The sequence below is a fragment of the Taudactylus pleione genome, unplaced genomic scaffold, assembly GCF_031769625.1.
Source record: "Taudactylus pleione unplaced genomic scaffold, aTauple2 ptg000537l, whole genome shotgun sequence".
Classification (NCBI taxonomy): Eukaryota; Metazoa; Chordata; class Amphibia; order Anura; family Myobatrachidae; genus Taudactylus; species Taudactylus pleione.
Window position 1 is genome coordinate 9,022,224 of NW_028284939.1, and position 24,420 is coordinate 9,046,643.

Below are 24,420 nucleotides of genomic sequence, written 5' to 3' on the forward strand. Positions count from 1 at the left end.
ACGCTGGGACTTGCAGTCCTACAAAGGCTCCCTCTGCCTGCACCGGTGCTAATTCAATGCAAGACCCACTCCCCCCTCTGCAGCTCCGGCAGAAGCAGACACTCACCCCTCTCTTGCAGCCATGTTGCTGTGTGAAGAGGACTTCAAATAATCACATGATTTATCAGCTGACTGTACAGGAGAAGGGGCGGGGCCCAAACTCCTAGTTCTCTATACATAGTATACAGTATACACACTTCTGCAGCCCAGTTACAGTACTGTATACAGAAGCACTTTATATGGAAGGTGTGACTGGCTGTGCATACTTGGTTAATGATGTGGTGTATATGACAGTCACATTTATACATATATATATGTATATATAATGCCATTTGCATGTCCACAATGCCCTATACATAAGCTTGCCATATTATTTCATGCGGAACATATATAGAATTTCACAGATTTTCTGGCTGGCTGCCCCTTATGTATTAACAATCGCTGTACTACCCCAATTATTAAAGTTCCAACTCGCCGGGGATATTTTTCTTTTTTATGAAAAATATCCTGGCTATGTCCTACCGGGAACTGGCAGGGACAGCGGTTGTGGTAACCACTGTCCCCGCGAGTTATATCCCCGGGATTTCGGAGAAGTCTTTCACCGAAGTGAAAGATTTCCAAGGGGGAAGCTGACACTGCGCTTGCGCACAGCATCAACTTCCGGGACTGGCCGCATACTTACCAACCTTATAGACTTCAAATCCGGGAGCAGCTCCGAGATTGGGCTCTCACCCCTTTCCCAGAAAATGCAATTTGTGGACCCGCAAGGGGGGGGGGGGGCAGGGGCGCCGAGAGGGCTAGGGCGGGTACTATTTACCTGGGCCTGTTGAAGCGGCCCGGCAGGGGCACGAGTCCTGCAGCCCGGCCGTCACCACCAAGTTCGGGCAGCAGGGAGAGAGGACTGACTGTTGTGTGCCGGGCTTGGGAGAGAGGCTGCTGCAGCAGCAGTCCGACGTCTCTCCATGTGAGAGGGGGGTGCGATTGCATCCCCAAACCCTGACACCTGCATTTTTTTTTCCCTTCGGAAAGAGGCTGTCTGGCCGCACCTCCACGGTTTGCCACGCCCTCTCCCTGTACCTGGGCCCGGCAGAGCTGTCGGCAGCCCTGGGGCGGCCCTAAATGAAGCCTATTGCGTAGTTTAGGCCCACCCCCTCCTCGCGGACCCACAAATTCCCTATTAAATCATATTTGGCAACAAGGTTGGCATAGGGTTAGCATTACTGTCTCACAGCACTGAGGTCTTGGTTTCAATCCCCACCAAGGTCCTATGTGCATGGTTTGTATGTACTTCCTGTGTTTGCGTGGGTTTCCTCCGAGAGCTCTGCTTTATCCCCACAAACCAAAAACATACTGGTAGGTTAATTGACTCCTGGCCAGTGCTCGAAGTGGTAATTTAGAGGTGGGGGTATGGAGATTGAATCTCCCCCCCCCTATGGGCTCCTGCTTCCATATCACCCCATTGTACTTCTAACCCCCCCCCCACTCCCCCTCACACTTCTCCCTGCCTGCACCCCTCTCTCACACTCTGCCCTTACTGATTCCCTCTCTCTTTCACCCCCTACAATGGTTAGCCTGTCTCCCCCTCTCTCTATTCCCTCTCTCACACCCTCCCCCCTCTCATTCCCTCTTACCTGCGCTGCTGGAGTGGAGCCACCGGGATCCTCGGGTCTTCACTGCAGTTTATCTGGCGCCGCTACGAGCCAATGAGAAGCTGCCATTTGGCAGCTTCTCATTGGCTGGCGGCTGCGAGCCCTGCAATTGGCAGGCGGCCGCGAGTCCCGCGGTTGGGTGGCGGCTGCGAGCCTCATGATTGGCTGGCAGCCGCCCAGTGCGTGGTGCTTACAGTGCAGCCGGGACCAGGTACTTTGTCGCGGCTACATGTCAGCGCCTCCGCTGCCGCGATTGAGATGTGTCCCCTGCGGGACACATCTCTACACATTGCTGCCGCCGTTCCAGTGCTGGGATCCCATACTGGACCCCAGCGCTGGTGCATTCTTGAAGTGGGGCCGGGAAGTGGCGTTATGTCATACCTCCGTATACCGCCCCACTTCGACCACTGCTCCTGGCAAAAAAAAAAAGGAAAACTAACCCTAGTGTATATGCGTGTGTATACATGTGATAAAGTATAAGAAGACTGAGTTGCAGCAGAGTTTCGGGCTACTTTTCAGACATGTCAGCACTCCATAGACGACCTTGGAGGCCGCACGGATGATTTGGAGAGGAAAATGGGTGAAGTGGTGGGGTCACACAATGATCTCATCACAATGCACCAAGCAATGCAGAATGAAATAGCATCACTTAAAGAAAAGGTAGGACCGTTCACGTCGAAACAATCTTAAACTACGAGGTGTTCCTGAGAATATCTCCAATAGCAGCCTCCACGAATACGCAATGTCTCTTTTTCAAAAGCTCCTACCCTCTGCGCAGGGCCGGCACCAGGGGTCAGAGCACCCTGTGCCGGCCCCCTCCAGCGCGTGACCGAAAATGGGGGTGTGGCCTAATTACCATAGGACATGCCCCTACGTGACGTTATTAGGAGGCGTGTCCGCCTCCAAATAACGTCAGGCTGGGGGGAGCCTCACTAGCTGGGCTTCCCCCAGCCCTCCTCCATCACTGAATGGATGCCACAGCATCCATTCAAAGTCTCCGGGGTCCGGCACTGCCGCACAGCTCCGGCGGTGGAGGTCCCCAACCTCCCGATTTAACCACCTGCGGGCCACTTCGGCCCACGGGTGGAAGAGCGGGACAGTAATTTCCCGCTGAAATCGGGATGTTGGTGAGGGGTGCGCCCTCTATGGGTGGCACCCTTGTGCGGCCGCTCAGGTCGAACACCCATAGAGCCGGCCCTGCCTCTGCGAAATCTATGGCCCTAAAGCCAAAAGAGCACAGGAGAATGCTTCAAGAGATGTTCTTATACGCATGTACTGTTTCCATATCAAAGAGGCTTTGGTGAAGGCTGCTCAAACATCTGAAGAAGCGGCTGCTGTTATGGGCCAATTGCAGTTATATGGAGAACTTCCTCAGACTACCCTACTGAAGAGATGTTCCCTCCAGCCTATCACATCTGCCCTTTGAAAAGCTGATATTCTCTGCAGATGGGGATTTCCAACTAGACTCCTCATCTCACGCAATGGCTCCTTGACCGTCATATCCTCTGTTGAAGAGGGAGAGAAATTTCTTTCAGAGATGAAGATAGAAGAGTCTTCTTCGAGGTCCTCTCCTCCCCGCCATATACAGAAGGACTGGTCGATTGCTGAATCGTAATATGTTCAATAATATTTTTTCTCTTGCCTATATTATAGAGTTAGCTCGAGACAAAAATCTTAAAATCGTTAGGATGTATGGGGATCATCCTGTTACTAACATGTTGTAATATTTTCCAATCTGCAGTTAGCCAGAGATCCAAATGGGTTCTTCTTTAGGCTAGGGAAACGTTCAGGTTATTTATCTCAAATTCTAGATGTTTTGCTGTTCTAGGTTATAGTTATGACCTATTACTTATTATTTTCAGTGTTGATTAAGGTGGTATTTGATATATGTTTATTTTCCCACGTACCCCTACTGTGTTGCCATGGTTAGGCAACCGTCTCTGACCGTGTCGGACTGGGGCATGAAGTGCAGTGGTAGGGGCCCAAGCTTAAGTGTTGTGACCAGCCACCAGAGGGGGTGTGGCCAGCCAAAACAGATGGACTTGGCCAACCATTAGAGAGGGCATACAAAGAACAGGGCCCAAAAGAGGTGGCAGGGGTTTGTGTGCACCGCCCACTTCGATTGGCAGTAGGGCTAATCTTAGCGTAGTTTCTATAGAAGCAAATCAAGCACCCAAGTTCATCGATGAGCCTACTCCGCCCCTAGAGGAGGGGGTGGGGCCCTCAGGCAGTGGGGCCCACCTGGGATTTCCCCTGTACCCCTGTGGGCCAGTCCGACCCTGGTCTCTGACCTTAAGTGAGGTAATTTCAGTTTGTCCAAATGTTTGCTTTTATTACTATTCAATCTATATGACCATTCTTTTATTTTTTCTAATTTTTGCTTTTCCTTTTCCTTTATTATTTTATTGCTGTAGTTTGTCACAATTCAATAATTTAGACTGTTATATACAGACCAGATATCACAAGTTTCTATGTGGACTAGATTATAGCATACTACTTTACAATGGTTAATCTAGTATCAATTAACGCCAAAGGGCTTAATTCCCCGCATAAGAGAAGGCTAACGTTAAATTATTTCCATAGATTGAAGGCCCAAATTGTAGCGGTTCAAGAAAAGCACTTTTGTGCTTCCTCTCCACCGATGTTCCATAATTATAAATTCCCCCTTTGCTATATGGCATGTGGTCCATCTAAAAAAACTGGAGTCGCCATTCTCATCTTGAAATAATGTTCATTCGTATTGTCAAAACAATACTCCAACCCAGGAGGGAGATATTTAGTGTTAGTGGGCCAGTAAGAAGGCAAGGAGGTCACCATTGTATCCTTATATGCCCCCAATACACGTCAGTCGAATTTTTGAAGAATATTTTGTGCCTTCTTCCAGAATTATATCGCAAAGGACAGCTCTTATCGGAGGAGCTGTCCTTTGCACTACTGATCGCATATGTTAGCGCATATGCGATTAATAGGAATGCGAAGCATGGCGGCATGGCGGTTAGTACATCCCGTCCATTATCTGAGTGAACATCCCAAAACAAGAGCCCTGTCCTGTGCATCAAGGGATCATTTAAAACCTTATATTCTCCCCCCTCTAAATCCTGATCCTACATTGGAGCTGGTAATCTCGACTCCTCTAACTACGGGGCACAGTCCACTAAACTGCATTATGCCCGAGAGGAATTACACCCAATGGCAAAACCTGGCTGATTAACATCAATTAATTCATATACGTAGGTGTTTTACAGCTGGTTCACTGGAGGTAAAAAAAAGGTCAAACGTTTTATCATGCTGGGAAATGACTCCGTTTGGCAGGTACACTGTAATATTTCAGATAGACCAAGCACTTTTATATTTCGAGAAGAGTGTAATTTATACTTAATTACTCAAGGGAGAATGGGTGTTCTATCAGATTTGCATATTCCTTGTCTGCAGCTTCTCATATACTTAATTGCACTCTGACTGTTTAAAAAAAATATATATTACGTATTCAACTTTCTGGTCCATAGACCCCAAGTGTTCTGATTTCCATAGATATTTCCGCTTAATGAATAAAGCAATTTCTGGAGACCTATTTCTCTCGGATACGTTTCATGAAATAACCATAGCATTATCATCACAGGAACCGCCAATGTTTGCAGATATCCACAATGGCATTCCTTCACGGATCATTAAAGACCCAGTACGCCTCCCTTGCTTCACACTCCATGCCCACACGGATGGCATTCCGTTACATTAAATTACAGATAAATAACACTGTCCTGTCTGCTGCAGTTATCCACAGAAATAACTACAGTAAATACTCACAAACAAAACGGTTGCAGCTTCTTTCTTTGAGATACTAAAAGTCTCCACATGGACCACAGTGAACCATATATTATCTATATAGTTACTGTATTTCAGCACTTCCTGGTCTTCGCTAGAAGCAGCAGACGCAATGCTTACTGATGGCTAATGAACTGGACAACAAGCAGCACGATTTTCTCTGGGTTCCTAAGAAATTGTCTACATAAGGGAGACAATGATTGGCTTGCAGTGTAACCTGGGATGGGATTGGGACAGGAATGAAGATATCCTTCACCTGCCATTGTTTATAATATACGACTCAGGAAAACGCGGAGTCAGGGCCAGATTAACAATGGGGCGGGTGGAGAGACAACTCCAGGCCTCCACATAAAAATAGGCCCATCATCCTAAGTATTCAACTTGTATATCTAGTTTTCTCATCATGGCAATATGTTGATGACCAGCTGTCTAACTGGCCACACAGTCGGTCATAATAAATAATAAGTATTAAAAATAGTATTTCTAGTTTTCTCACAAAATGATGCAATGTTTCTTTCTTTATGTATTTCAGGAGTCATTGGGGCTGATAGTGTAGGGGGTGTACACATCACGTGGCTCTGGCCACACCCACTCATCACAGCTCCTCCCCTTCTCAGTATAGACCCTTGAACATTCTCAGTTCCAGGCCCATGTGATGCTTAATACGGCCCTGCGCGGAGTGATTCATGCACGCCCATTTGTGGGATTAAATTGCACATTTTCTTACTGCGCATGTGCTGGAAATAAAATATGCACAATTATAGGCATTGCAGAGTTATATATAGCCTATTTCATGCCCATCCCGGCGTTCTCAGAGTGGGCGTGAGGATGGAACTGTGGGCTAGGTAGAGTTGGCAAGGTGGTAGGCTCAAGGGCACAGAGGGGGGGCAGGTACAACTTGTCCCCCTTTGCAGAGCAGCGCAGCACATAGTATTTTACATAGATTACTTAGAGGGGATGTGGCCACACCTCCCAGTACCCAGGCCCCGTGGACTTCTCAACGGCCCTGGGCAAGATGTGTAAATATGTCTGTTTTCAGACATATAGGGCTAGTGGAAGTACACACTGATAATGTGTGAGTGGGTAGGGAGCACCAGCGGGGGTGTCAAGAAGAGGTGAGGCCACATAATGCCGTATAAATGACAGAACACAGCTGCTGCACATAATACCCATTGGTAGCAACGTATCCTGTCAAGTCTGCTGTCTGTGTGGATCTGAGCGCTCAATTAGCGCACCAGACCAGAGAGCAGCTACCAGCAATAAGAGACAGGCATAAGGTAGGATAATGTGTGCTTAGAAAGCTCAGTTATGTCTCCTGCTGGATATATTATGTATGAAGTACTACATAGACTGTACTTTGTATGAGGTAGACTATATGGGTGTGGTATAAGAGATAGACAGTAATTAGTTAGACAATGTCTAGATAGACACCAGATGTTAGACAGTCAATAGTTAGACAGGGAAAAAAGTTAGACACAAACAAAAGTCAGACACATTAAAGTTAGACATGTAAAAAGTTCGACATGTACTAAAGGTCGGCAGGGTCAAAAGTTCGACATGAAAATGGTCGACACAAAAATCGACAATTATTTTTTTTTTTATCCCTAATCTTAACCCTAACCCTCCCCATGGTGCCTAACCCTAACCGTCTGGGTAAGTGCCTAACCCTAACTGTGGGGGTAAGTGCCTAACCCTAACCCTCCAGTAAGCGCCTAACCCTAATCCTAAAAAAAAAATGTTGACCATTTTTGTGTCGATCTTTTTCATGTCGAACTTTTGACCCTGTCGATCTTTTGTACCTGTCGAACTTTTTACGTGTCTAACTTTAGTGTGTCTGACCTTTGTCTGTGTCGAACTTTTATCCTTGTCTAACTATTAATTGTCTAACATCTGGTGTCTATCTAGACATTGTCTAACTAATTACTGTCTGTCTATAGTCCGGAACCCGACTATATATAGCTTCTTAAGGGCTAATTATGCATTCTTCTTGGGCTGGCCAAACTTGGTCTAAAATCAATTTGGAAACCCCAGTCTAGAAATCCTGCGTTTGTCCTGCTGTCATTAACTCACCATTAGGCAATAAACTCAGGAATCTACATTATCCCAACATGGTGCAAGATAGAACAGCGTTGCCTACCTAAGGTGCATTTTAAAGATGGCAACTGTAAAATATATGCATAAAATGTGCACTATACATAAATATCCAAACTACCTTCTATAACAGAGGATTTGTGTCTTTAATATTTTCTCTGGTGCACAAAGTAATGCACCAGGAAGGGGGGAGGGGGGGGGAGAGAGGAGGGGGTGGACGGGGGGGTTGGGGGTTCTGGTCTCTCAACTAGTTTGTGCAATAATTGCCACAGGGGAAGTGAAACTGTCATTTTTTTTTACTTAGCAAAAAATACTTCCTACATCCTCCACACCCCAGTCCTGTGGGGCTGTGAGGTTAGGGAGGATGGGGTGTTCTACTCTCCTGGTTTCGATAAATTAGGTAACAGGATAATATTCCTGGTAATTAGCTCCATAGCCAAACTAATTGATATACCATAGACTATGGACATTATGGACAACAGACTCAGGGGTCTATTTACTAAGCTTGTTAGGAGGTAAAGTGAACGGTGATAAGGTACCAGCCAATCAACTCCTAACTGCCATGTCACAGGCTGTGTTTGAAAAATGGCAGGAGCTGATTGGTTGGTATCTTATCACCGTTCACTTGATCTCCTAACAAAGCTTAGTAAATAGACCCCTCAGTGCTACTGTCATTTGTGTAGCCATACAGAACCGGTACTGCCATTAGGTGAACCTAGGTAGTTGCCTAGGATACCAATGGTTACACAGAGTCAGTGGTGGTAGTACCAGGTACTAACAAGTGATGGGTCCCAGGTGCAATAATATGTTTAGAAAGTCTTTTTGGAAATCAGCGCTACGCTGGTTATGGGTGTTGTTTTTTAGATGTTTGGCTGAGCTGCAGGGTCTAATTAGGGTACCCGTCCCTAAATAACCAAGTTATATATATAAAGAAAGATCCGCGCTCAACATATAAATCAGCACTGTCAATGATAGAGTGCCCCTGTGGCTTACAATATCTTGGCAGGACACTACGGAAACTAAAGGTGAGGATTTCAGAACACCATCGAAACATAAGACGAGGCTTAGATACACATAACCTCTCGTCACATTTCAAAGAAAAGCATAACCAAAACCCAGAAGGTCTCAAATTTATGGGAATCTTGAGGTTAGATAAGAACTGGAGGGGGGGGATTTTGAGAAGGCACTCAACCACAATGAGCTTAAGTGGATATTCACCCTGAATCTCCTGCACAGCCTGGAGGCTGCCTCACAGCCCATAGGCTGCGACTCCTTTCAGTGACTGTTAGTACTGGCCCTTAGGCCACAACCAGCCCAGAGGCTGCTACCGGCCCAAAGGCCGCACCTCATCCTACTGGCCCACATGCCACAACCAGCCCAGAGGCTGCTACCGGCCCAAAGGCCGCACCTCATCCTACTGGCCCTCAGGCCACAACCAGCCCAGAGGCTGCTACCCTCCCAAAGGCCAGCACCTCATCCTACTGGCCCTCAGGCCACAACCAGCCCAGAGGCTGCTAATGGCCCAAAGACCGCATCTCATCTTACTGGCCCACAGGCCTCAGCAAACCAGGCACCTCCAGCTCTCAAGGCTGCTTCCGGCCCAAAGGCTGCATCTCAACCTACCGGCCCACAGGCCTCATCCAACCAGGCACCTTCAGCCCTCAAGGCTACTACACGGCCGCATCAAGCCAAGGTATACTGGCCCTCAAGGCTGTAGCGGGATTAATACCCAATTATCTGACCTGAGCCTTAACACTGGCACCGGCAGGACGTTTCCTCTCCTCTTTGCTCTGGGGAAAAGACTATCGTGATGTCACGAATTACGTCTCATTTCCCAACAAGGTATATGGTCAGGTAGTCAACATTCAGAAGGTTGGTGGTCAGAATGTCGACAGGTACTGAATGTTAGGGTTATTGGCTGCCCAAACCTCTGGTCTGCCAAGGTATGGTGCAGCCAGGGGATGCCAGGAGGGAGGACCTGACTCTGTAAAGACCTGGGAATGGAGGGGAGTTGTAGCCAAGCCCCCTGTGATGCTGCGACCATGGCACTTCCAGCCCTCAGGCCTGCCCGATGTGTTTGCAGCCCTGAAAGCAGCAGGGTGGCAGAGCTGCTATACAAGTACAGTCCCTATCTCCATCTCTCCTCTTCATAAATACTTATTAATAGCATGCTCTAATAACGTACTATCATTAACATATAGCTGTTTGACATGCTCTCAGATTGCCTTATCTGTTGTTCAGAACAGCTTTAATGACTTGTAGAATACATATACTTATATAATACTTAAATAATATAAACTCTGTTATTGTGATGTAAGAGGTGGGAGCCACAGCCAAAGCCACCTCAATGTAATATATATAAACCTAGACGTGCCTACTGAATGATAATATATACAGTATCTAGACTTAAAAATAATTGATGTTTTCCATGTCTTGGGGGGAGAAGTACCAACACTTCTAACGAGGACAAGTGGATACATTTTCCATAGCAACCAATCAGCTCCCTAACTATCATTTATCAAGTGCATTCTATAAAATGAAGATGCTGGAAGCTGACTGGTTGCTATGGGTAATAGCTACACTTGTCCTCTTTAGAATGTTTAATACCTCTCCCTCTTGATGTGTTTGCAGTAAAGCTAAAATTACATTTGCTGGGTGCATATAACGGATGCCCATTCATTCTGTGGCTGAAGCAATATTGGAGATTTATTACATTATTTATTAGGAGAGGCGGAGTGTTGCCCATAACTATCACGTATCTAGTAAACCATCCATAGTCAATGGTTGTGCCATGGATGGTGGAATTTTGATTGTTCTCATGGCAGAGAGTGCGGTGATGTTTCTCCACCTGCGCATGGGGCAAGGCGCATAGCTCAGAGGCACACTGCATAGCCCCACCCTCCTTCCCTGATTGGCTTGCCACCCTCCCACTTAGTCGCAGCTGCAGCAGTGATGGACATTCATGGTATAAATCATTGATGGTTTCCTGCCATCGATGTAAACCAACAACGGAACAATGGATGGAGACTATTGAAGGTGAACCATTCGATGGACATCCCTATTAAAATTTCTATAAAATAATAGCTAGAATCCAATTGGCTGCTAAAATGAAAGTTAGAATCTGATTGGTTGCTTTCGGCAGCACCTCCAATGGTCCTCTTTTGAAGATTTGAAAATGACCCAATGATTCAGAGTTGTACACAGACCCGATGAATTACATACAACTCCGATGTTTGAAGATCTGTGCATGCGGTCGTTGTGTACTGCGCATGTGCAAATCTCCTTCTGCGAGATCGCATACAGTGCCTGGACACCACGGCCTGATTATTATTATTATCCTTTATTTATATGGTGCCACAAGTTTTCCGCAGCACCTTACACAGTACATAAACAAATGAGCACACAAAAAATAGTTATTAACAGTACAAACAATACAGGACAAATACATGATTTATAAACATTGCAGCATAACACTTAAATAAGCAGCATGGTGTCAGCAACCAAGTGTAAGGTGCTATTGTAAATTAAAATAGAAGTAAGGCAAGGAGAAGCACATGAGGTAAGAGGGCCCTGCCCGTGAGAGCTTACATTCTAAAGGGGAGGCAATCGGGAAGCCGACTGCCTAAATACCGGCAGCCGGCTTCCCGACTGTCATTTCCCGGCAAGGGTGAAATGCCGGGCGTCTAGATGTAGATGCCCGCATTTCCCCGACGCCGGGAGACCGGCGCCCGGCATCCCGATCGTGGGCTCCCGGGGGGGACTTAGGGTTAGGCACCCCTCCGGGAGGGTTAGGGTTAGGCTAGGGGGAGGGAGGGTTAGGCTTTAGGCACCCCTGGGGGGGACTTAGGGTTAGGCACCCCCCCGGGGGACTTAGGTTTAGGTAGCGGGGAAGGGGGTGGTTAGGGTTAGGCACTTAGAGGGGGGATTAGGGTTAGGCACTTGGGGGGTAAGTTAGGGTTAGGCACCCCTAAGGAGGGTTAGGGGGGTTAGGTTAGTAAATACTTACCTATCCACGATCGGGATTTCCAGCGCTGTCGGGCTTCCACTGCGTCGCACTCTGCTCCTGTCGGGCTGCCGCTGACGGGAATCGAACCGTGCGGCCGGCGGTATTTCATACCAATTCTTTCTAAAGGGGAGGGGGCAGACAGGGTGACACAGATGACCTGGATTGTAAGGAAGGAACATGGAGTAGTGGGTTAGGATGAGCGCTGGAAAGCTTTGAGGAAGAAAGGGGTCTTGGGAGTCCATTTGAAGATTAGGAGCCAAGAAGCAAAGTTATCAGGGAATTTTGACCCAAGTCCAGGGGGACGAAAAAAGGCAGCTACTCGAGGAAGTTGGAAGAGGCGACTGATATGAGCATTGAGCAGGTAGTGATTGAAAGGTAGCGAAATTTTGGGGTGGAATGGGGGCGGTGTCAGACTGCGTCCCAGCATATATAGAGGCATGTCGGCCCCGTTATCAGTCTGCGCTGCAGCCAGTGGCTGTGTCCTTTTACGCAGTTTCACAGGCTTCAGCTGTGTGAAAACACCGGCCATCCTGAGTAGTTACAGTAGTCCTGAAGGTTACTCAGATGACCGATGGTCACGCAGAGTGATCCAACGCTGCATCCTCACACACAGCTGCGGATCACATAAGCTGGCAGGAGATGTCTATTTACACATAGCATAATTTTGCAGTAGCGGCTGCAGAGCGCACGGCTCTGAATAAGGTCCTAGGTGAAGCGATAGGCTGCTTTAGCATGACAACTTTAGCCATTTTGTAAAACGGCTGCATTCACTGTTTCTAAGCAACGGGATGCAGTAAATTTACCAGCGTCCAGAATGCCGGACGTCGGGAAAGCTGACTCTGTACTAAAGATAGGCACCTAAATACCGATGCCTATCTTTAGCCAGACTCCGAAATCCCGATGCCCGGCATCCCGAACGAAGGTAAGCGGGGACTGATAGCTGTCAGCCGGGGGGGAGGGGGGTTAGATTTAGGCATCCCCTGGGGAGGGTTAGGCTAGGGGAAGGGGGGGTTAGGATTACGTACCACTGGGGGGAGATTAGGGTTAGGCACCCCCCGGGAGGGTTAGGTTTATGGTTCGGGAAGGGGGGGTTATGATTAAGCACCACTGGGGAGAAGGGTAGGGTTAGACAACCCCCCCAGGAGGGTTAGGTTTAGGGTGTGGGAAGGAGGGGGGTAAGGGTTAGGCACCACTAAGGGAGGGTTAGGTTTACTGGGGGGAGAGGGGAGGGTTAGGGTACTTACCAGCTGGTACGGCCTTTCAGCGTTGGTATTTAGGGCCTGATTCAGACCCGCTCGCGAGTGCATAGTGCTCGCAAGCGGGTCGATGGTGGGCCATTGCGCACACACAGCGTGCGCACCACGCGTGCGCTCGCCCCAGAGCGAGTAAGAAATCACTCGCTCTAGGGCTCGCTACAAGACGGGGCGGCTGTCGATGTTGATCGACAGCTCGCCCTGTTTTGTAGACGGGGAGGGGGGGGTGGCTGCAGAAGGAATGCCTGCCGTTGTGGGCGGCCCTACTGACATGACTAGTGATGTCAGTAGTGGACTTCCTGCTCTATTAGAGCAGGAAGTCCACTCGGGCTTGCGAGACCTGAGACCCTACCACAGGGTCTCCTTGCAAGCCCAATGGTCGCGATAATCGCGACTATCGCCAGGCCGCACGCACACGCTGTGGGTGGTCACCCACGGCTGTGCGAGCGGCCTGGAGGCCGGTCAAAGAAAAAAATAGGGACGCCCTGATTCAGAGCGAGCGCACGCAAATAGCGTGCGCCTCTGAATCAGGGCCTTAGTCCGCCGGCAATACATTCTGCGGCAGTACATACCGATTCCCTAGGCAACAAGTAGTTAACGTTAATGAATCTCAACTCTTCACTTTCTACTGACAAGGCCGTAAACTGTTCAACTGCTTAAAATGCTGAACATCCATCTGCAAAATGATTCTGGAAGTGCACAGTAAATATACGTATATATTCCCAACAATTTTAAAAGGACTGATTTTTCAGAGAACAAATTATAAATCCCTAATCAGGTTTATTTCGACGCCTTACCTACTCTTTTATTTGCAATATGTAGGTTTTAAAAGATGTTCTCCCATCCTACTGTTCCCGATGCAGCATTAATATATTGCAGTAATTGAAGAAAAGTCAGCGTTTCATTTATGCCCCGTCGCTATTTTAAGGATGTGAAATTCAGATACATGTGCTATTGCCCCAAAAATGCTTTACGCAGAGAGCTGAGTAAATTATCCGTCTTTTAAAATGTCACCAGATTATTAGATATTGCAGTGTTTAGATATTTAGCATGCTGTTTAAACAGTCACAATGTGCCGTGCCAGCAATCTGCACCGGGGAAAAGGAAATTTATTCAGGTTCTCGGGGTACAATTACTCCAAAGAAAATAACATTTGTCTCTGACTGATATTTATAGAGCCTGAGAAATGTAGGAATATGTCATGTAAATGAATCACAAATTGGTTACAATTCCTGGTTCGTATTTTATTTATCTATTTTTTTCTTGTGACAGAGATGTGTCCGGGATTACAATGGAAGAGTCTGAACTAATGTGAGATATCTGGGAAGTTTTGATGCTACGTGTTCTGCAGCCAGAGGCGCTAAACTGTAAGGGAGATTTCCAGAGTGCTTTCACACAGTGGTATTATTAATGGACCTCCCTAACCTTTTCCTACATAATACATGGCGCCTGTTTCCGCAGTGCCAATGTTGAGCAATTTTTTTTGCTACTGTGAGTACGCAAGAATCCCTAAAAAACCCCTACAGAGCATGCGTTACATAGAGATCGATCGCAGTAAGGACCTGATACAGACCCAGATGCTAAGAAGCGTTCGTTCGTAGCTGGCTGATGTGCGCATTCTGGGCCTGATTCAGACCCGCTCGCGAGCACTATATGCTTGCAAGCGGATCGATGGTGGCCCAGTGCGCATGCGCATGACGGAGTCGGCTCTGTCGTGCGCATGCACGAGTGATGTCAGTGTGTAACCCTGATTAGGGTTACGGAGATATAAATATAATTCATATATACAATTGAAACAGATATACATTTTCAGTCATCTATTTACAGCAAAATGCCATTTATGTGGTAAATGTTAAATATACTGAAGGGATATATGTGATGTGATGTAAATATGTATGTACCCTGTGCATGTTAGATATCTATGATGTCAGTGGACTTTAGTGCTTCATGCTGCAGATATACATTTCACAGACATTGGTGATAGTTGCAGAAGGGGGCGGAGTAATATAGATGGGAGTAAATCGGTTCCTGTCAGGAAAATAGGATCCGGTGAGGGAGAGGCTATATAACAGCTGTTGGTAGCAGCTGAGAGGCAGTCTCCTGATCCCTCCCTCCAGTGCCTGCCCTCCTGTGACCTGGGCAGCCGGTGAGCAGCGATGAGCTGCCAGGCGCAGGGGGGCAGAGCTGGAGAGGGAGCCCAGCTGGAGCTGGGGAAGCAGGTGGGACAGCGGTACTCACCCTGCCTTATTGGTGAAGCAGAAGAAGCTTACCACTGATAAGAGGCAGTGGGGCAGCAGGGGTGGTCCTGGCAGTGGAGCAGAGCAGCAGTTACCAGAGGCATTTCCTGAGGGAGGAGGTAACTGCAGGGGCTCGTCAGTGGCTCCAGCTTGACAGCTGATCGGGTGTCAGAAGGAGAGGACAGACGCCCAGCACCACTACCTGGGAGGCAATGCTGGCATATAAAGTCACCTGTACAGAGGGACCGGCTTCAAGGAGGTGGTGAGAAATCTTTTAATGGAGCAGACTTACACTTAGTAGCCATAGTTACTTTGTAGTTTACACCACATCAAATAGAGAGGCTGTGATAAGGGGACGTGCAGCTGATAAGGAGAGAGGGATGACCTCAGCCAGTGTGATAAGGAGACGTGCAGCTGATAAGGAGAGAGGGATGACCTCAGCCAGTGTGATAAGGGGACGTGCAGCTGATAAGGAGAGAGGGATGACCTCAGCCAGTGTGATAAGGGGACGTGCAGCTGATAAGGAGAGAGGGATGACCTCAGCCAGTGTGATAAGGGGACGTGCAGCTGATAAGGAGAGAGGGATGACCTCAGCCAGTGTGATAAGGGGACGTGCAGCTGATAAAGAGAGAGGGATGACCTCAGCCAGTGTAATAAGGAGACGTGCAGCTGATAAGAAGAGAGGGATGACCTCAGCCAGTGTAATAAGGAGACGTGCAGCTGATAAAGAGAGAGGGATGACCTCAGCCAGTGTGATAAGGGGACGTGCAGCTGATAAGGAGAGAGGGATGACCTCAGCCAGTGTGATAAGGGGACGTGCGGCTGATAAAGAGAGAGGGATGACCTCGGCCAGTGTGATAAGGGGACGTGCGGCTGATAAAGAGAGAGGGATGACCTCAGCCAGTGTGATAAGGGGACGTGCGGCTGATAAGGAGAGAGGGATGACCTCAGCCAGTGTGATAAGGGGACGTGCAGCTGATAAGGAGAGAGGGATGACCTCAGCCAGTGTGATAAGGGGACGTGCAGCTGATAAGGAGAGAGGGATGACCTCAGCCAGTGTGATAAGGGGACGTGCAGCTGATAAGGAGAGAGGGATGACCTCAGCCAGTGTGATAAGGGGACGTGCAGCTGATAAGGAGAGAGGGATGACCTCAGCCAGTGTGATAAGGGGACGTGCAGCTGATAAAGAGAGAGGGATGACCTCAGCCAGTGTAATAAGGAGACGTGCAGCTGATAAGAAGAGAGGGATGACCTCAGCCAGTGTAATAAGGAGACGTGCAGCTGATAAAGAGAGAGGGATGACCTCAGCCAGTGTGATAAGGGGACGTGCAGCTGATAAGGAGAGAGGGATGACCTCAGCCAGTGTGATAAGGGGACGTGCAGCTGATAAAGAGAGAGGGATGACCTCGGCCAGTGTGATAAGGGGACGTGCGGCTGATAAAGAGAGAGGGATGACCTCAGCCAGTGTGATAAGGGGACGTGCGGCTGATAAGGAGAGAGGGATGACCTCAGCCAGTGTGATAAGGGGACGTGCAGCTGATAAGGAGAGAGGGATGACCTCAGCCAGTGTGATAAGGGGACGTGCAGCTGATAAAGAGAGAGGGATGACCTCGGCCAGTGTGATAAGGGGACGTGCAGCTGATAAGGAGAGAGGGATGACCTCAGCCAGTGTGATAAGGGGACGTGCAGCTGATAAAGAGAGAGGGATGACCTCGGCCAGTGTGATAAGGGGACGTGCGGCTGATAAGGAGAGAGGGATGACCTCAGCCAGTGTGATAAGGGGACGTGCAGCTGATAAGGAGAGAGGGATGACCTCAGCCAGTGTGATAAGGGGACGTGCAGCTGATAAAGAGAGAGGGATGACCTCGGCCAGTGTGATAAGGGGACGTGCGGCTGATAAGGAGAGAGGGATGACCTCAGCCAGTGTGATAAGGGGACGTGCAGCTGATAAGGAGAGAGGGATGACCTCAGCCAGTGTGATAAGGGGACGTGCAGCTGATAAGGAGAGAGGGATGACCTCAGCCAGTGTGATAAGGGGACGTGCAGCTGATAAAGAGAGAGGGATGACCTCGGCCAGTGTAATAAGGAGACGTGCAGCTGATAAGGAGAGAGGGATGACCTCAGCCAGTGTGATAAGGGGACGTGCAGCTGATAAAGAGAGAGGGATGACCTCAGCCAGTGTGATAAGGGGACGTGCTGCTGATAAGGAGAGAGGGATGACCTCAGCCAGTGTGATAAGGGGACGTGCAGCTGATAAGGAGAGAGGGATGACCTCAGCCAGTGTGATAAGGGGACGTGCAGCTGATAAGGAGAGAGGGATGACCTCAGCCAGTGTGATAAGGGGACGTGCAGCTGATAAGGAGAGAGGGATGACCTCAGCCAGTGTGATAAGGGGACGTGCAGCTGATAAAGAGAGAGGGATGACCTCAGCCAGTGTAATAAGGAGACGTGCAGCTGATAAGAAGAGAGGGATGACCTCAGCCAGTGTAATAAGGAGACGTGCAGCTGATAAAGAGAGAGGGATGACCTCAGCCAGTGTGATAAGGGGACGTGCAGCTGATAAGGAGAGAGGGATGACCTCAGCCAGTGTGATAAGGGGACGTGCAGCTGATAAAGAGAGAGGGATGACCTCGGCCAGTGTGATAAGGGGACGTGCGGCTGATAAAGAGAGAGGGATGACCTCAGCCAGTGTGATAAGGGGACGTGCGGCTGATAAGGAGAGAGGGATGACCTCAGCCAGTGTGATAAGGGGACGTGCAGCTGATAAGGAGAGAGGGATGACCTCAGCCAGTGTGATAAGGGGACGTGCAGCTGATAAAGAGAGAGGGATGACCTCGGCCAGTGTGATAAGGGGACGTGCAGCTGATAAGGAGAGAGGGATGACCTCAGCCAGTGTGATAAGGGGACGTGCAGCTGATAAAGAGAGAGGGATGACCTCGGCCAGTGTGATAAGGGGACGTGCGGCTGATAAGGAGAGAGGGATGACCTCAGCCAGTGTGATAAGGGGACGTGCAGCTGATAAGGAGAGAGGGATGACCTCAGCCAGTGTGATAAGGGGACGTGCAGCTGATAAAGAGAGAGGGATGACCTCGGCCAGTGTGATAAGGGGACGTGCGGCTGATAAGGAGAGAGGGATGACCTCAGCCAGTGTGATAAGGGGACGTGCAGCTGATAAGGAGAGAGGGATGACCTCAGCCAGTGTGATAAGGGGACGTGCAGCTGATAAGGAGAGAGGGATGACCTCAGCCAGTGTGATAAGGGGACGTGCAGCTGATAAAGAGAGAGGGATGACCTCGGCCAGTGTAATAAGGAGACGTGCAGCTGATAAGGAGAGAGGGATGACCTCAGCCAGTGTGATAAGGGGACGTGCAGCTGATAAAGAGAGAGGGATGACCTCAGCCAGTGTGATAAGGGGACGTGCTGCTGATAAGGAGAGAGGGATGACCTCGGCCAGTGTGATAAGGGGACGTGCGGCTGATAAGGAGAGAGGGATGACCTCAGCCAGTGTGATAAGGGGACGTGCAGCTGATAAGGAGAGAGGGATGACCTCAGCCAGTGTGATAAGGGGACGTGCAGCTGATAAAGAGAGAGGGATGACCTCGGCCAGTGTGATAAGGGGACGTGCGGCTGATAAGGAGAGAGGGATGACCTCAGCCAGTGTGATAAGGGGACGTGCAGCTGATAAGGAGAGAGGGATGACCTCGGCCAGTGTGATAAGGGGACGTGCGGCTGATAAAGAGAGAGGGATGACCTCAGCCAGTGTGATAAGGGGACGTGCAGCTGATAAGGAGAGAGGGATGACCTCGGCCAGTGTGATAAGGGGACGTGCGGCTGATAAGGAGAGAGGGATGACCTCAGCCAGTGTGATAAGGGGACGTGCAGCTGATAAGGAGAGAGGGATGACCTCAGCCAGTGTGATAAGGGGACGTGCAGCTGATAAAGAGAGAGGGATGACCTCGGCCAGTGTGATAAGGAGACGTGCAGCTGATAAGGAGAGAGGGATGACCTCGGCCAGTGTGATAAGGGGACGTGCAGCTGATAAAGAGAGAGGGATGACCTCAGCCAGTGTGATAAGGGGACGTGCAGCTGATAAGGAGAGAGGGATGACCTCGGCCAGTGTGATAAGGGGACGTGCGGCTGATAAGGAGAGAGGGATGACCTCAGCCAGTGTGATAAGGGGACGTGCAGCTGATAAGGAGAGAGGGATGACCTCGGCCAGTGTGATAAGGGGACGTGCAGCTGATAAGGAGAGAGGGATGACCTCAGCCAGTGTGATAAGGGGACGTGCAGCTGATAAGGAGAGAGGGATGACCTCAGCCAGTGTGATAAGGGGACGTGCAGCTGATAAGGAGAGAGGGATGACCTCAGCCAGTGTGATAAGGGGACGTGCAGCTGATAAAGAGAGAGGGATGACCTCAGCCAGTGTAATAAGGAGACGTGCAGCTGATAAGAAGAGAGGGATGACCTCAGCCAGTGTAATAAGGAGACGTGCAGCTGATAAAGAGAGAGGGATGACCTCAGCCAGTGTGATAAGGGGACGTGCAGCGGATAAGGAGAGAGGGATGACCTCAGCCAGTGTGATAAGGGGACGTGCAGCTGATAAGGAGAGAGGGATGACCTCAGCCAGTGTGATAAGGGGACGTGCAGCTGATAAAGAGAGAGGGATGACCTCGGCCAGTGTGATAAGGGGACGTGCGGCTGATAAAGAGAGAGGGATGACCTCAGCCAGTGTGATAAGGGGACGTGCGGCTGATAAGGAGAGAGGGATGACCTCAGCCAGTGTGATAAGGGGACGTGCAGCTGATAAGGAGAGAGGGATGACCTCAGCCAGTGTGATAAGGGGACGTGCAGCTGATAAAGAGAGAGGGATGACCTCGGCCAGTGTGATAAGGGGACGTGCGGCTGATAAGGAGAGAGGGATGACCTCAGCCAGTGTGATAAGGGGACGTGCAGCTGATAAGGAGAGAGGGATGACCTCAGCCAGTGTGATAAGGGGACGTGCAGCTGATAAGGAGAGAGGGATGACCTCAGCCAGTGTGATAAGGGGACGTGCAGCTGATAAAGAGAGAGGGATGACCTCGGCCAGTGTAATAAGGAGACGTGCAGCTGATAAGGAGAGAGGGATGACCTCAGCCAGTGTGATAAGGGGACGTGCAGCTGATAAAGAGAGAGGGATGACCTCAGCCAGTGTGATAAGGGGACGTGCTGCTGATAAGGAGAGAGGGATGACCTCGGCCAGTGTGATAAGGGGACGTGCGGCTGATAAGGAGAGAGGGATGACCTCAGCCAGTGTGATAAGGGGACGTGCAGCTGATAAGGAGAGAGGGATGACCTCAGCCAGTGTGATAAGGGGACGTGCAGCTGATAAAGAGAGAGGGATGACCTCGGCCAGTGTGATAAGGGGACGTGCGGCTGATAAGGAGAGAGGGATGACCTCAGCCAGTGTGATAAGGGGACGTGCAGCTGATAAGGAGAGAGGGATGACCTCGGCCAGTGTGATAAGGGGACGTGCGGCTGATAAAGAGAGAGGGATGACCTCAGCCAGTGTGATAAGGGGACGTGCAGCTGATAAGGAGAGAGGGATGACCTCGGCCAGTGTGATAAGGGGACGTGCGGCTGATAAGGAGAGAGGGATGACCTCAGCCAGTGTGATAAGGGGACGTGCAGCTGATAAGGAGAGAGGGATGACCTCAGCCAGTGTGATAAGGGGACGTGCAGCTGATAAAGAGAGAGGGATGACCTCGGCCAGTGTGATAAGGAGACGTGCAGCTGATAAGGAGAGAGGGATGACCTCGGCCAGTGTGATAAGGGGACGTGCAGCTGATAAAGAGAGAGGGATGACCTCAGCCAGTGTGATAAGGGGACGTGCAGCTGATAAGGAGAGAGGGATGACCTCGGCCAGTGTGATAAGGGGACGTGCGGCTGATAAGGAGAGAGGGATGACCTCAGCCAGTGTGATAAGGGGACGTGCAGCTGATAAGGAGAGAGGGATGACCTCGGCCAGTGTGATAAGGGGACGTGCAGCTGATAAGGAGAGAGGGATGACCTCAGCCAGTGTGATAAGGGGACGTGCAGCTGATAAGGAGAGAGGGATGACCTCAGCCAGTGTGATAAGGGGACGTGCAGCTGATAAGGAGAGAGGGATGACCTCAGCCAGTGTGATAAGGGGACGTGCAGCTGATAAAGAGAGAGGGATGACCTCGGCCAGTGTAATAAGGAGACGTGCAGCTGATAAGGAGAGAGGGATGACCTCAGCCAGTGTGATAAGGGGACGTGCAGCTGATAAAGAGAGAGGGATGACCTCAGCCAGTGTGATAAGGGGACGTGCGGCTGATAAGGAGAGAGGGATGACCTCGGCCAGTGTGATAAGGGGACGTGCGGCTGATAAGGAGAGAGGGATGACCTCAGCCAGTGTGATAAGGGGACGTGCAGCTGATAAGGAGAGAGGGATGACCTCAGCCAGTGTGATAAGGGGACGTGCAGCTGATAAAGAGAGAGGGATGACCTCGGCCAGTGTGATAAGGGGACGTGCGGCTGATAAGGAGAGAGGGATGACATCAGCCAGTGTGATAAGGGGACGTGCAGCTGATAAGGAGAGAGGGATGACCTCGGCCAGTGTGATAAGGGGACGTGCAGCTGATAAGGAGAGAGGGATGACCTCAGCCAGTGTGATAAGGGGACGTGCAGCTGATAAAGAGAGAGGGATGACCTCGGCCAGTGTAATAAGGAGACGTGCAGCTGATAAGGAGAGAGGGATGACCTCGGCCAGTGTGATAAGGGGACGTGCAGCTGATAAAGAGAGAGGGATGACCTCAGCCAGTGTGATAAGGGGACGTGCAGCTGATAAGGAGAGAGGGATGACCTCGGCCAGTGTGATAAGGGGACGTGCGGCTGATAAGGAGAGAGGGATGACCTCAGCCAGTGTGATAAGGGGACGTGCAGCTGATAAGGAGAGAGGGATGACCTCGGCCAGTGTGATAAGGGGACGTGCAGCTGATAAGGAGAGAGGGATGACCTCGGCCAGTGTGATAAGGGGACGTGCGGCTGATAAGGAGAGAGGGATGACCTCAGCCAGTGTGATAAGGGGACGTGCAGCTGATAAGGAGAGAGGGATGACCTCGGCCAGTGTGATAAGGGGACGTGCGGCTGATAAGGAGAGAGGGATGACCTCGGCCAGTGTGATAAGGGGACGTGCGGCTGATAAGGAGAGAGGGATGACCTCGGCCAGTGTGATAAGGGGACGTGCGGCTGATAAGGAGAGAGGGATGACCTCGGCCAGTGTGATAAGGGGACGTGCAGCTGATAAGGAGAGGGATGACCTCGGCCAGTGTGATAAGGGGACGTGCAGCTGATAAGGAGAGAGGGATGACCTCGGCCAGTGTGATAAGGGGACGTGCGGCTGATAAGGAGAGAGGGATGACCTCGGCCAGTGTGATAAGGGGACGTGCGGCTGATAAGGAGAGAGGGATGACCTCAGCCAGTGTGATAAGGGGACGTGCAGCTGATAAGGAGAGAGGGATGACCTCAGCCAGTGTGATAAGGGGACGTGCAGCTGATAAGGAGAGAGGGATGACCTCAGCCAGTGTGATAAGGGGACGTGCAGCTGATAAAGAGAGAGGGATGACCTCGGCCAGTGTAATAAGGAGACGTGCAGCTGATAAGGAGAGAGGGATGACCTCAGCCAGTGTGATAAGGGGACGTGCAGCTGATAAAGAGAGAGGGATGACCTCAGCCAGTGTGATAAGGGGACGTGCAGCTGATAAGGAGAGAGGGATGACCTCGGCCAGTGTGATAAGGGGACGTGCGGCTGATAAGGAGAGAGGGATGACCTCAGCCAGTGTGATAAGGGGACGTGCAGCTGATAAGGAGAGAGGGATGACCTCAGCCAGTGTGATAAGGGGACGTGCAGCTGATAAAGAGAGAGGGATGACCTCGGCCAGTGTGATAAGGGGACGTGCGGCTGATAAGGAGAGAGGGATGACCTCAGCCAGTGTGATAAGGGGACGTGCAGCTGATAAGGAGAGAGGGATGACCTCGGCCAGTGTGATAAGGGGACGTGCGGCTGATAAAGAGAGAGGGATGACCTCAGCCAGTGTGATAAGGGGACGTGCAGCTGATAAGGAGAGAGGGATGACCTCAGCCAGTGTGATAAGGGGACGTGCAGCTGATAAAGAGAGAGGGATGACCTCGGCCAGTGTAATAAGGAGACGTGCAGCTGATAAGGAGAGAGGGATGACCTCGGCCAGTGTGATAAGGGGACGTGCAGCTGATAAAGAGAGAGGGATGACCTCAGCCAGTGTGATAAGGGGACGTGCAGCTGATAAGGAGAGAGGGATGACCTCGGCCAGTGTGATAAGGGGACGTGCGGCTGATAAGGAGAGAGGGATGACCTCAGCCAGTGTGATAAGGGGACGTGCAGCTGATAAGGAGAGAGGGATGACCTCGGCCAGTGTGATAAGGGGACGTGCAGCTGATAAGGAGAGAGGGATGACCTCGGCCAGTGTGATAAGGGGACGTGCGGCTGATAAGGAGAGAGGGATGACCTCAGCCAGTGTGATAAGGGGACGTGCAGCTGATAAGGAGAGAGGGATGACCTCGGCCAGTGTGATAAGGGGACGTGCGGCTGATAAGGAGAGAGGGATGACCTCGGCCAGTGTGATAAGGGGACGTGCAGCTGATAAGGAGAGAGGGATGACCTCGGCCAGTGTGATAAGGGGACGTGCGGCTGATAAGGAGAGAGGGATGACCTCGGCCAGTGTGATAAGGGGACGTGCAGCTGATAAGGAGAGGGATGACCTCGGCCAGTGTGATAAGGGGACGTGCAGCTGATAAGGAGAGAGGGATGACCTCGGCCAGTGTGATAAGGTGACGTGCGGCTGATAAGGAGAGAGGGATGACCTCGGCCAGTGTGATAAGGGGACGTGCAGCTGATAAAGAGAGAGGGATGACCTCGGCCAGTGTGATAAGGGGACGTGCAGCTGATAAGGAGAGAGGGATGACCTCGGCCAGTGTGATAAGGGGACGTGCAGCTGATAAGGAGAGAGGGATGACCTCGGCCAGTGTGATAAGGGGACGTGCAGCTGATAAAGAGAGAGGGATGACCTCGGCCAGTGTGATAAGGGGACGTGCGGCTGATAAGGAGAGAGGGATGACCTCGGCCAGTGTGATAAGGGGACGTGCGGCTGATAAGGAGAGAGGGATGACCTCGGCCAGTGTGATAAGGGGACGTGCGGCTGATAAGGAGAGAGGGATGACCTCGGCCAGTGTGATAAGGGGACGTGCGGCTGATAAGGAGAGAGGGATGACCTCGGCCAGTGTGATAA

General features: G+C 50.4%; 1 protein-coding gene across 1 annotated transcript in view; it reads right to left on the reverse strand.

Moving 5' to 3' along the window:
- PEPD (peptidase D) overlaps positions 1 to 172 on the reverse strand; it is a 225,953-nt gene extending 225,781 nt beyond the window's left edge. The window contains exon 1 of the mRNA XM_088451097.1: positions 107 to 172. Coding sequence (XP_088307223.1) covers positions 107 to 123 — 17 coding nt within the window. The 5' untranslated portion in view covers positions 124 to 172. The remainder of the gene's footprint in view (positions 1 to 106) is intronic.
- Between the last annotated feature and the right edge of the window lie 24,248 nt (positions 173 to 24,420).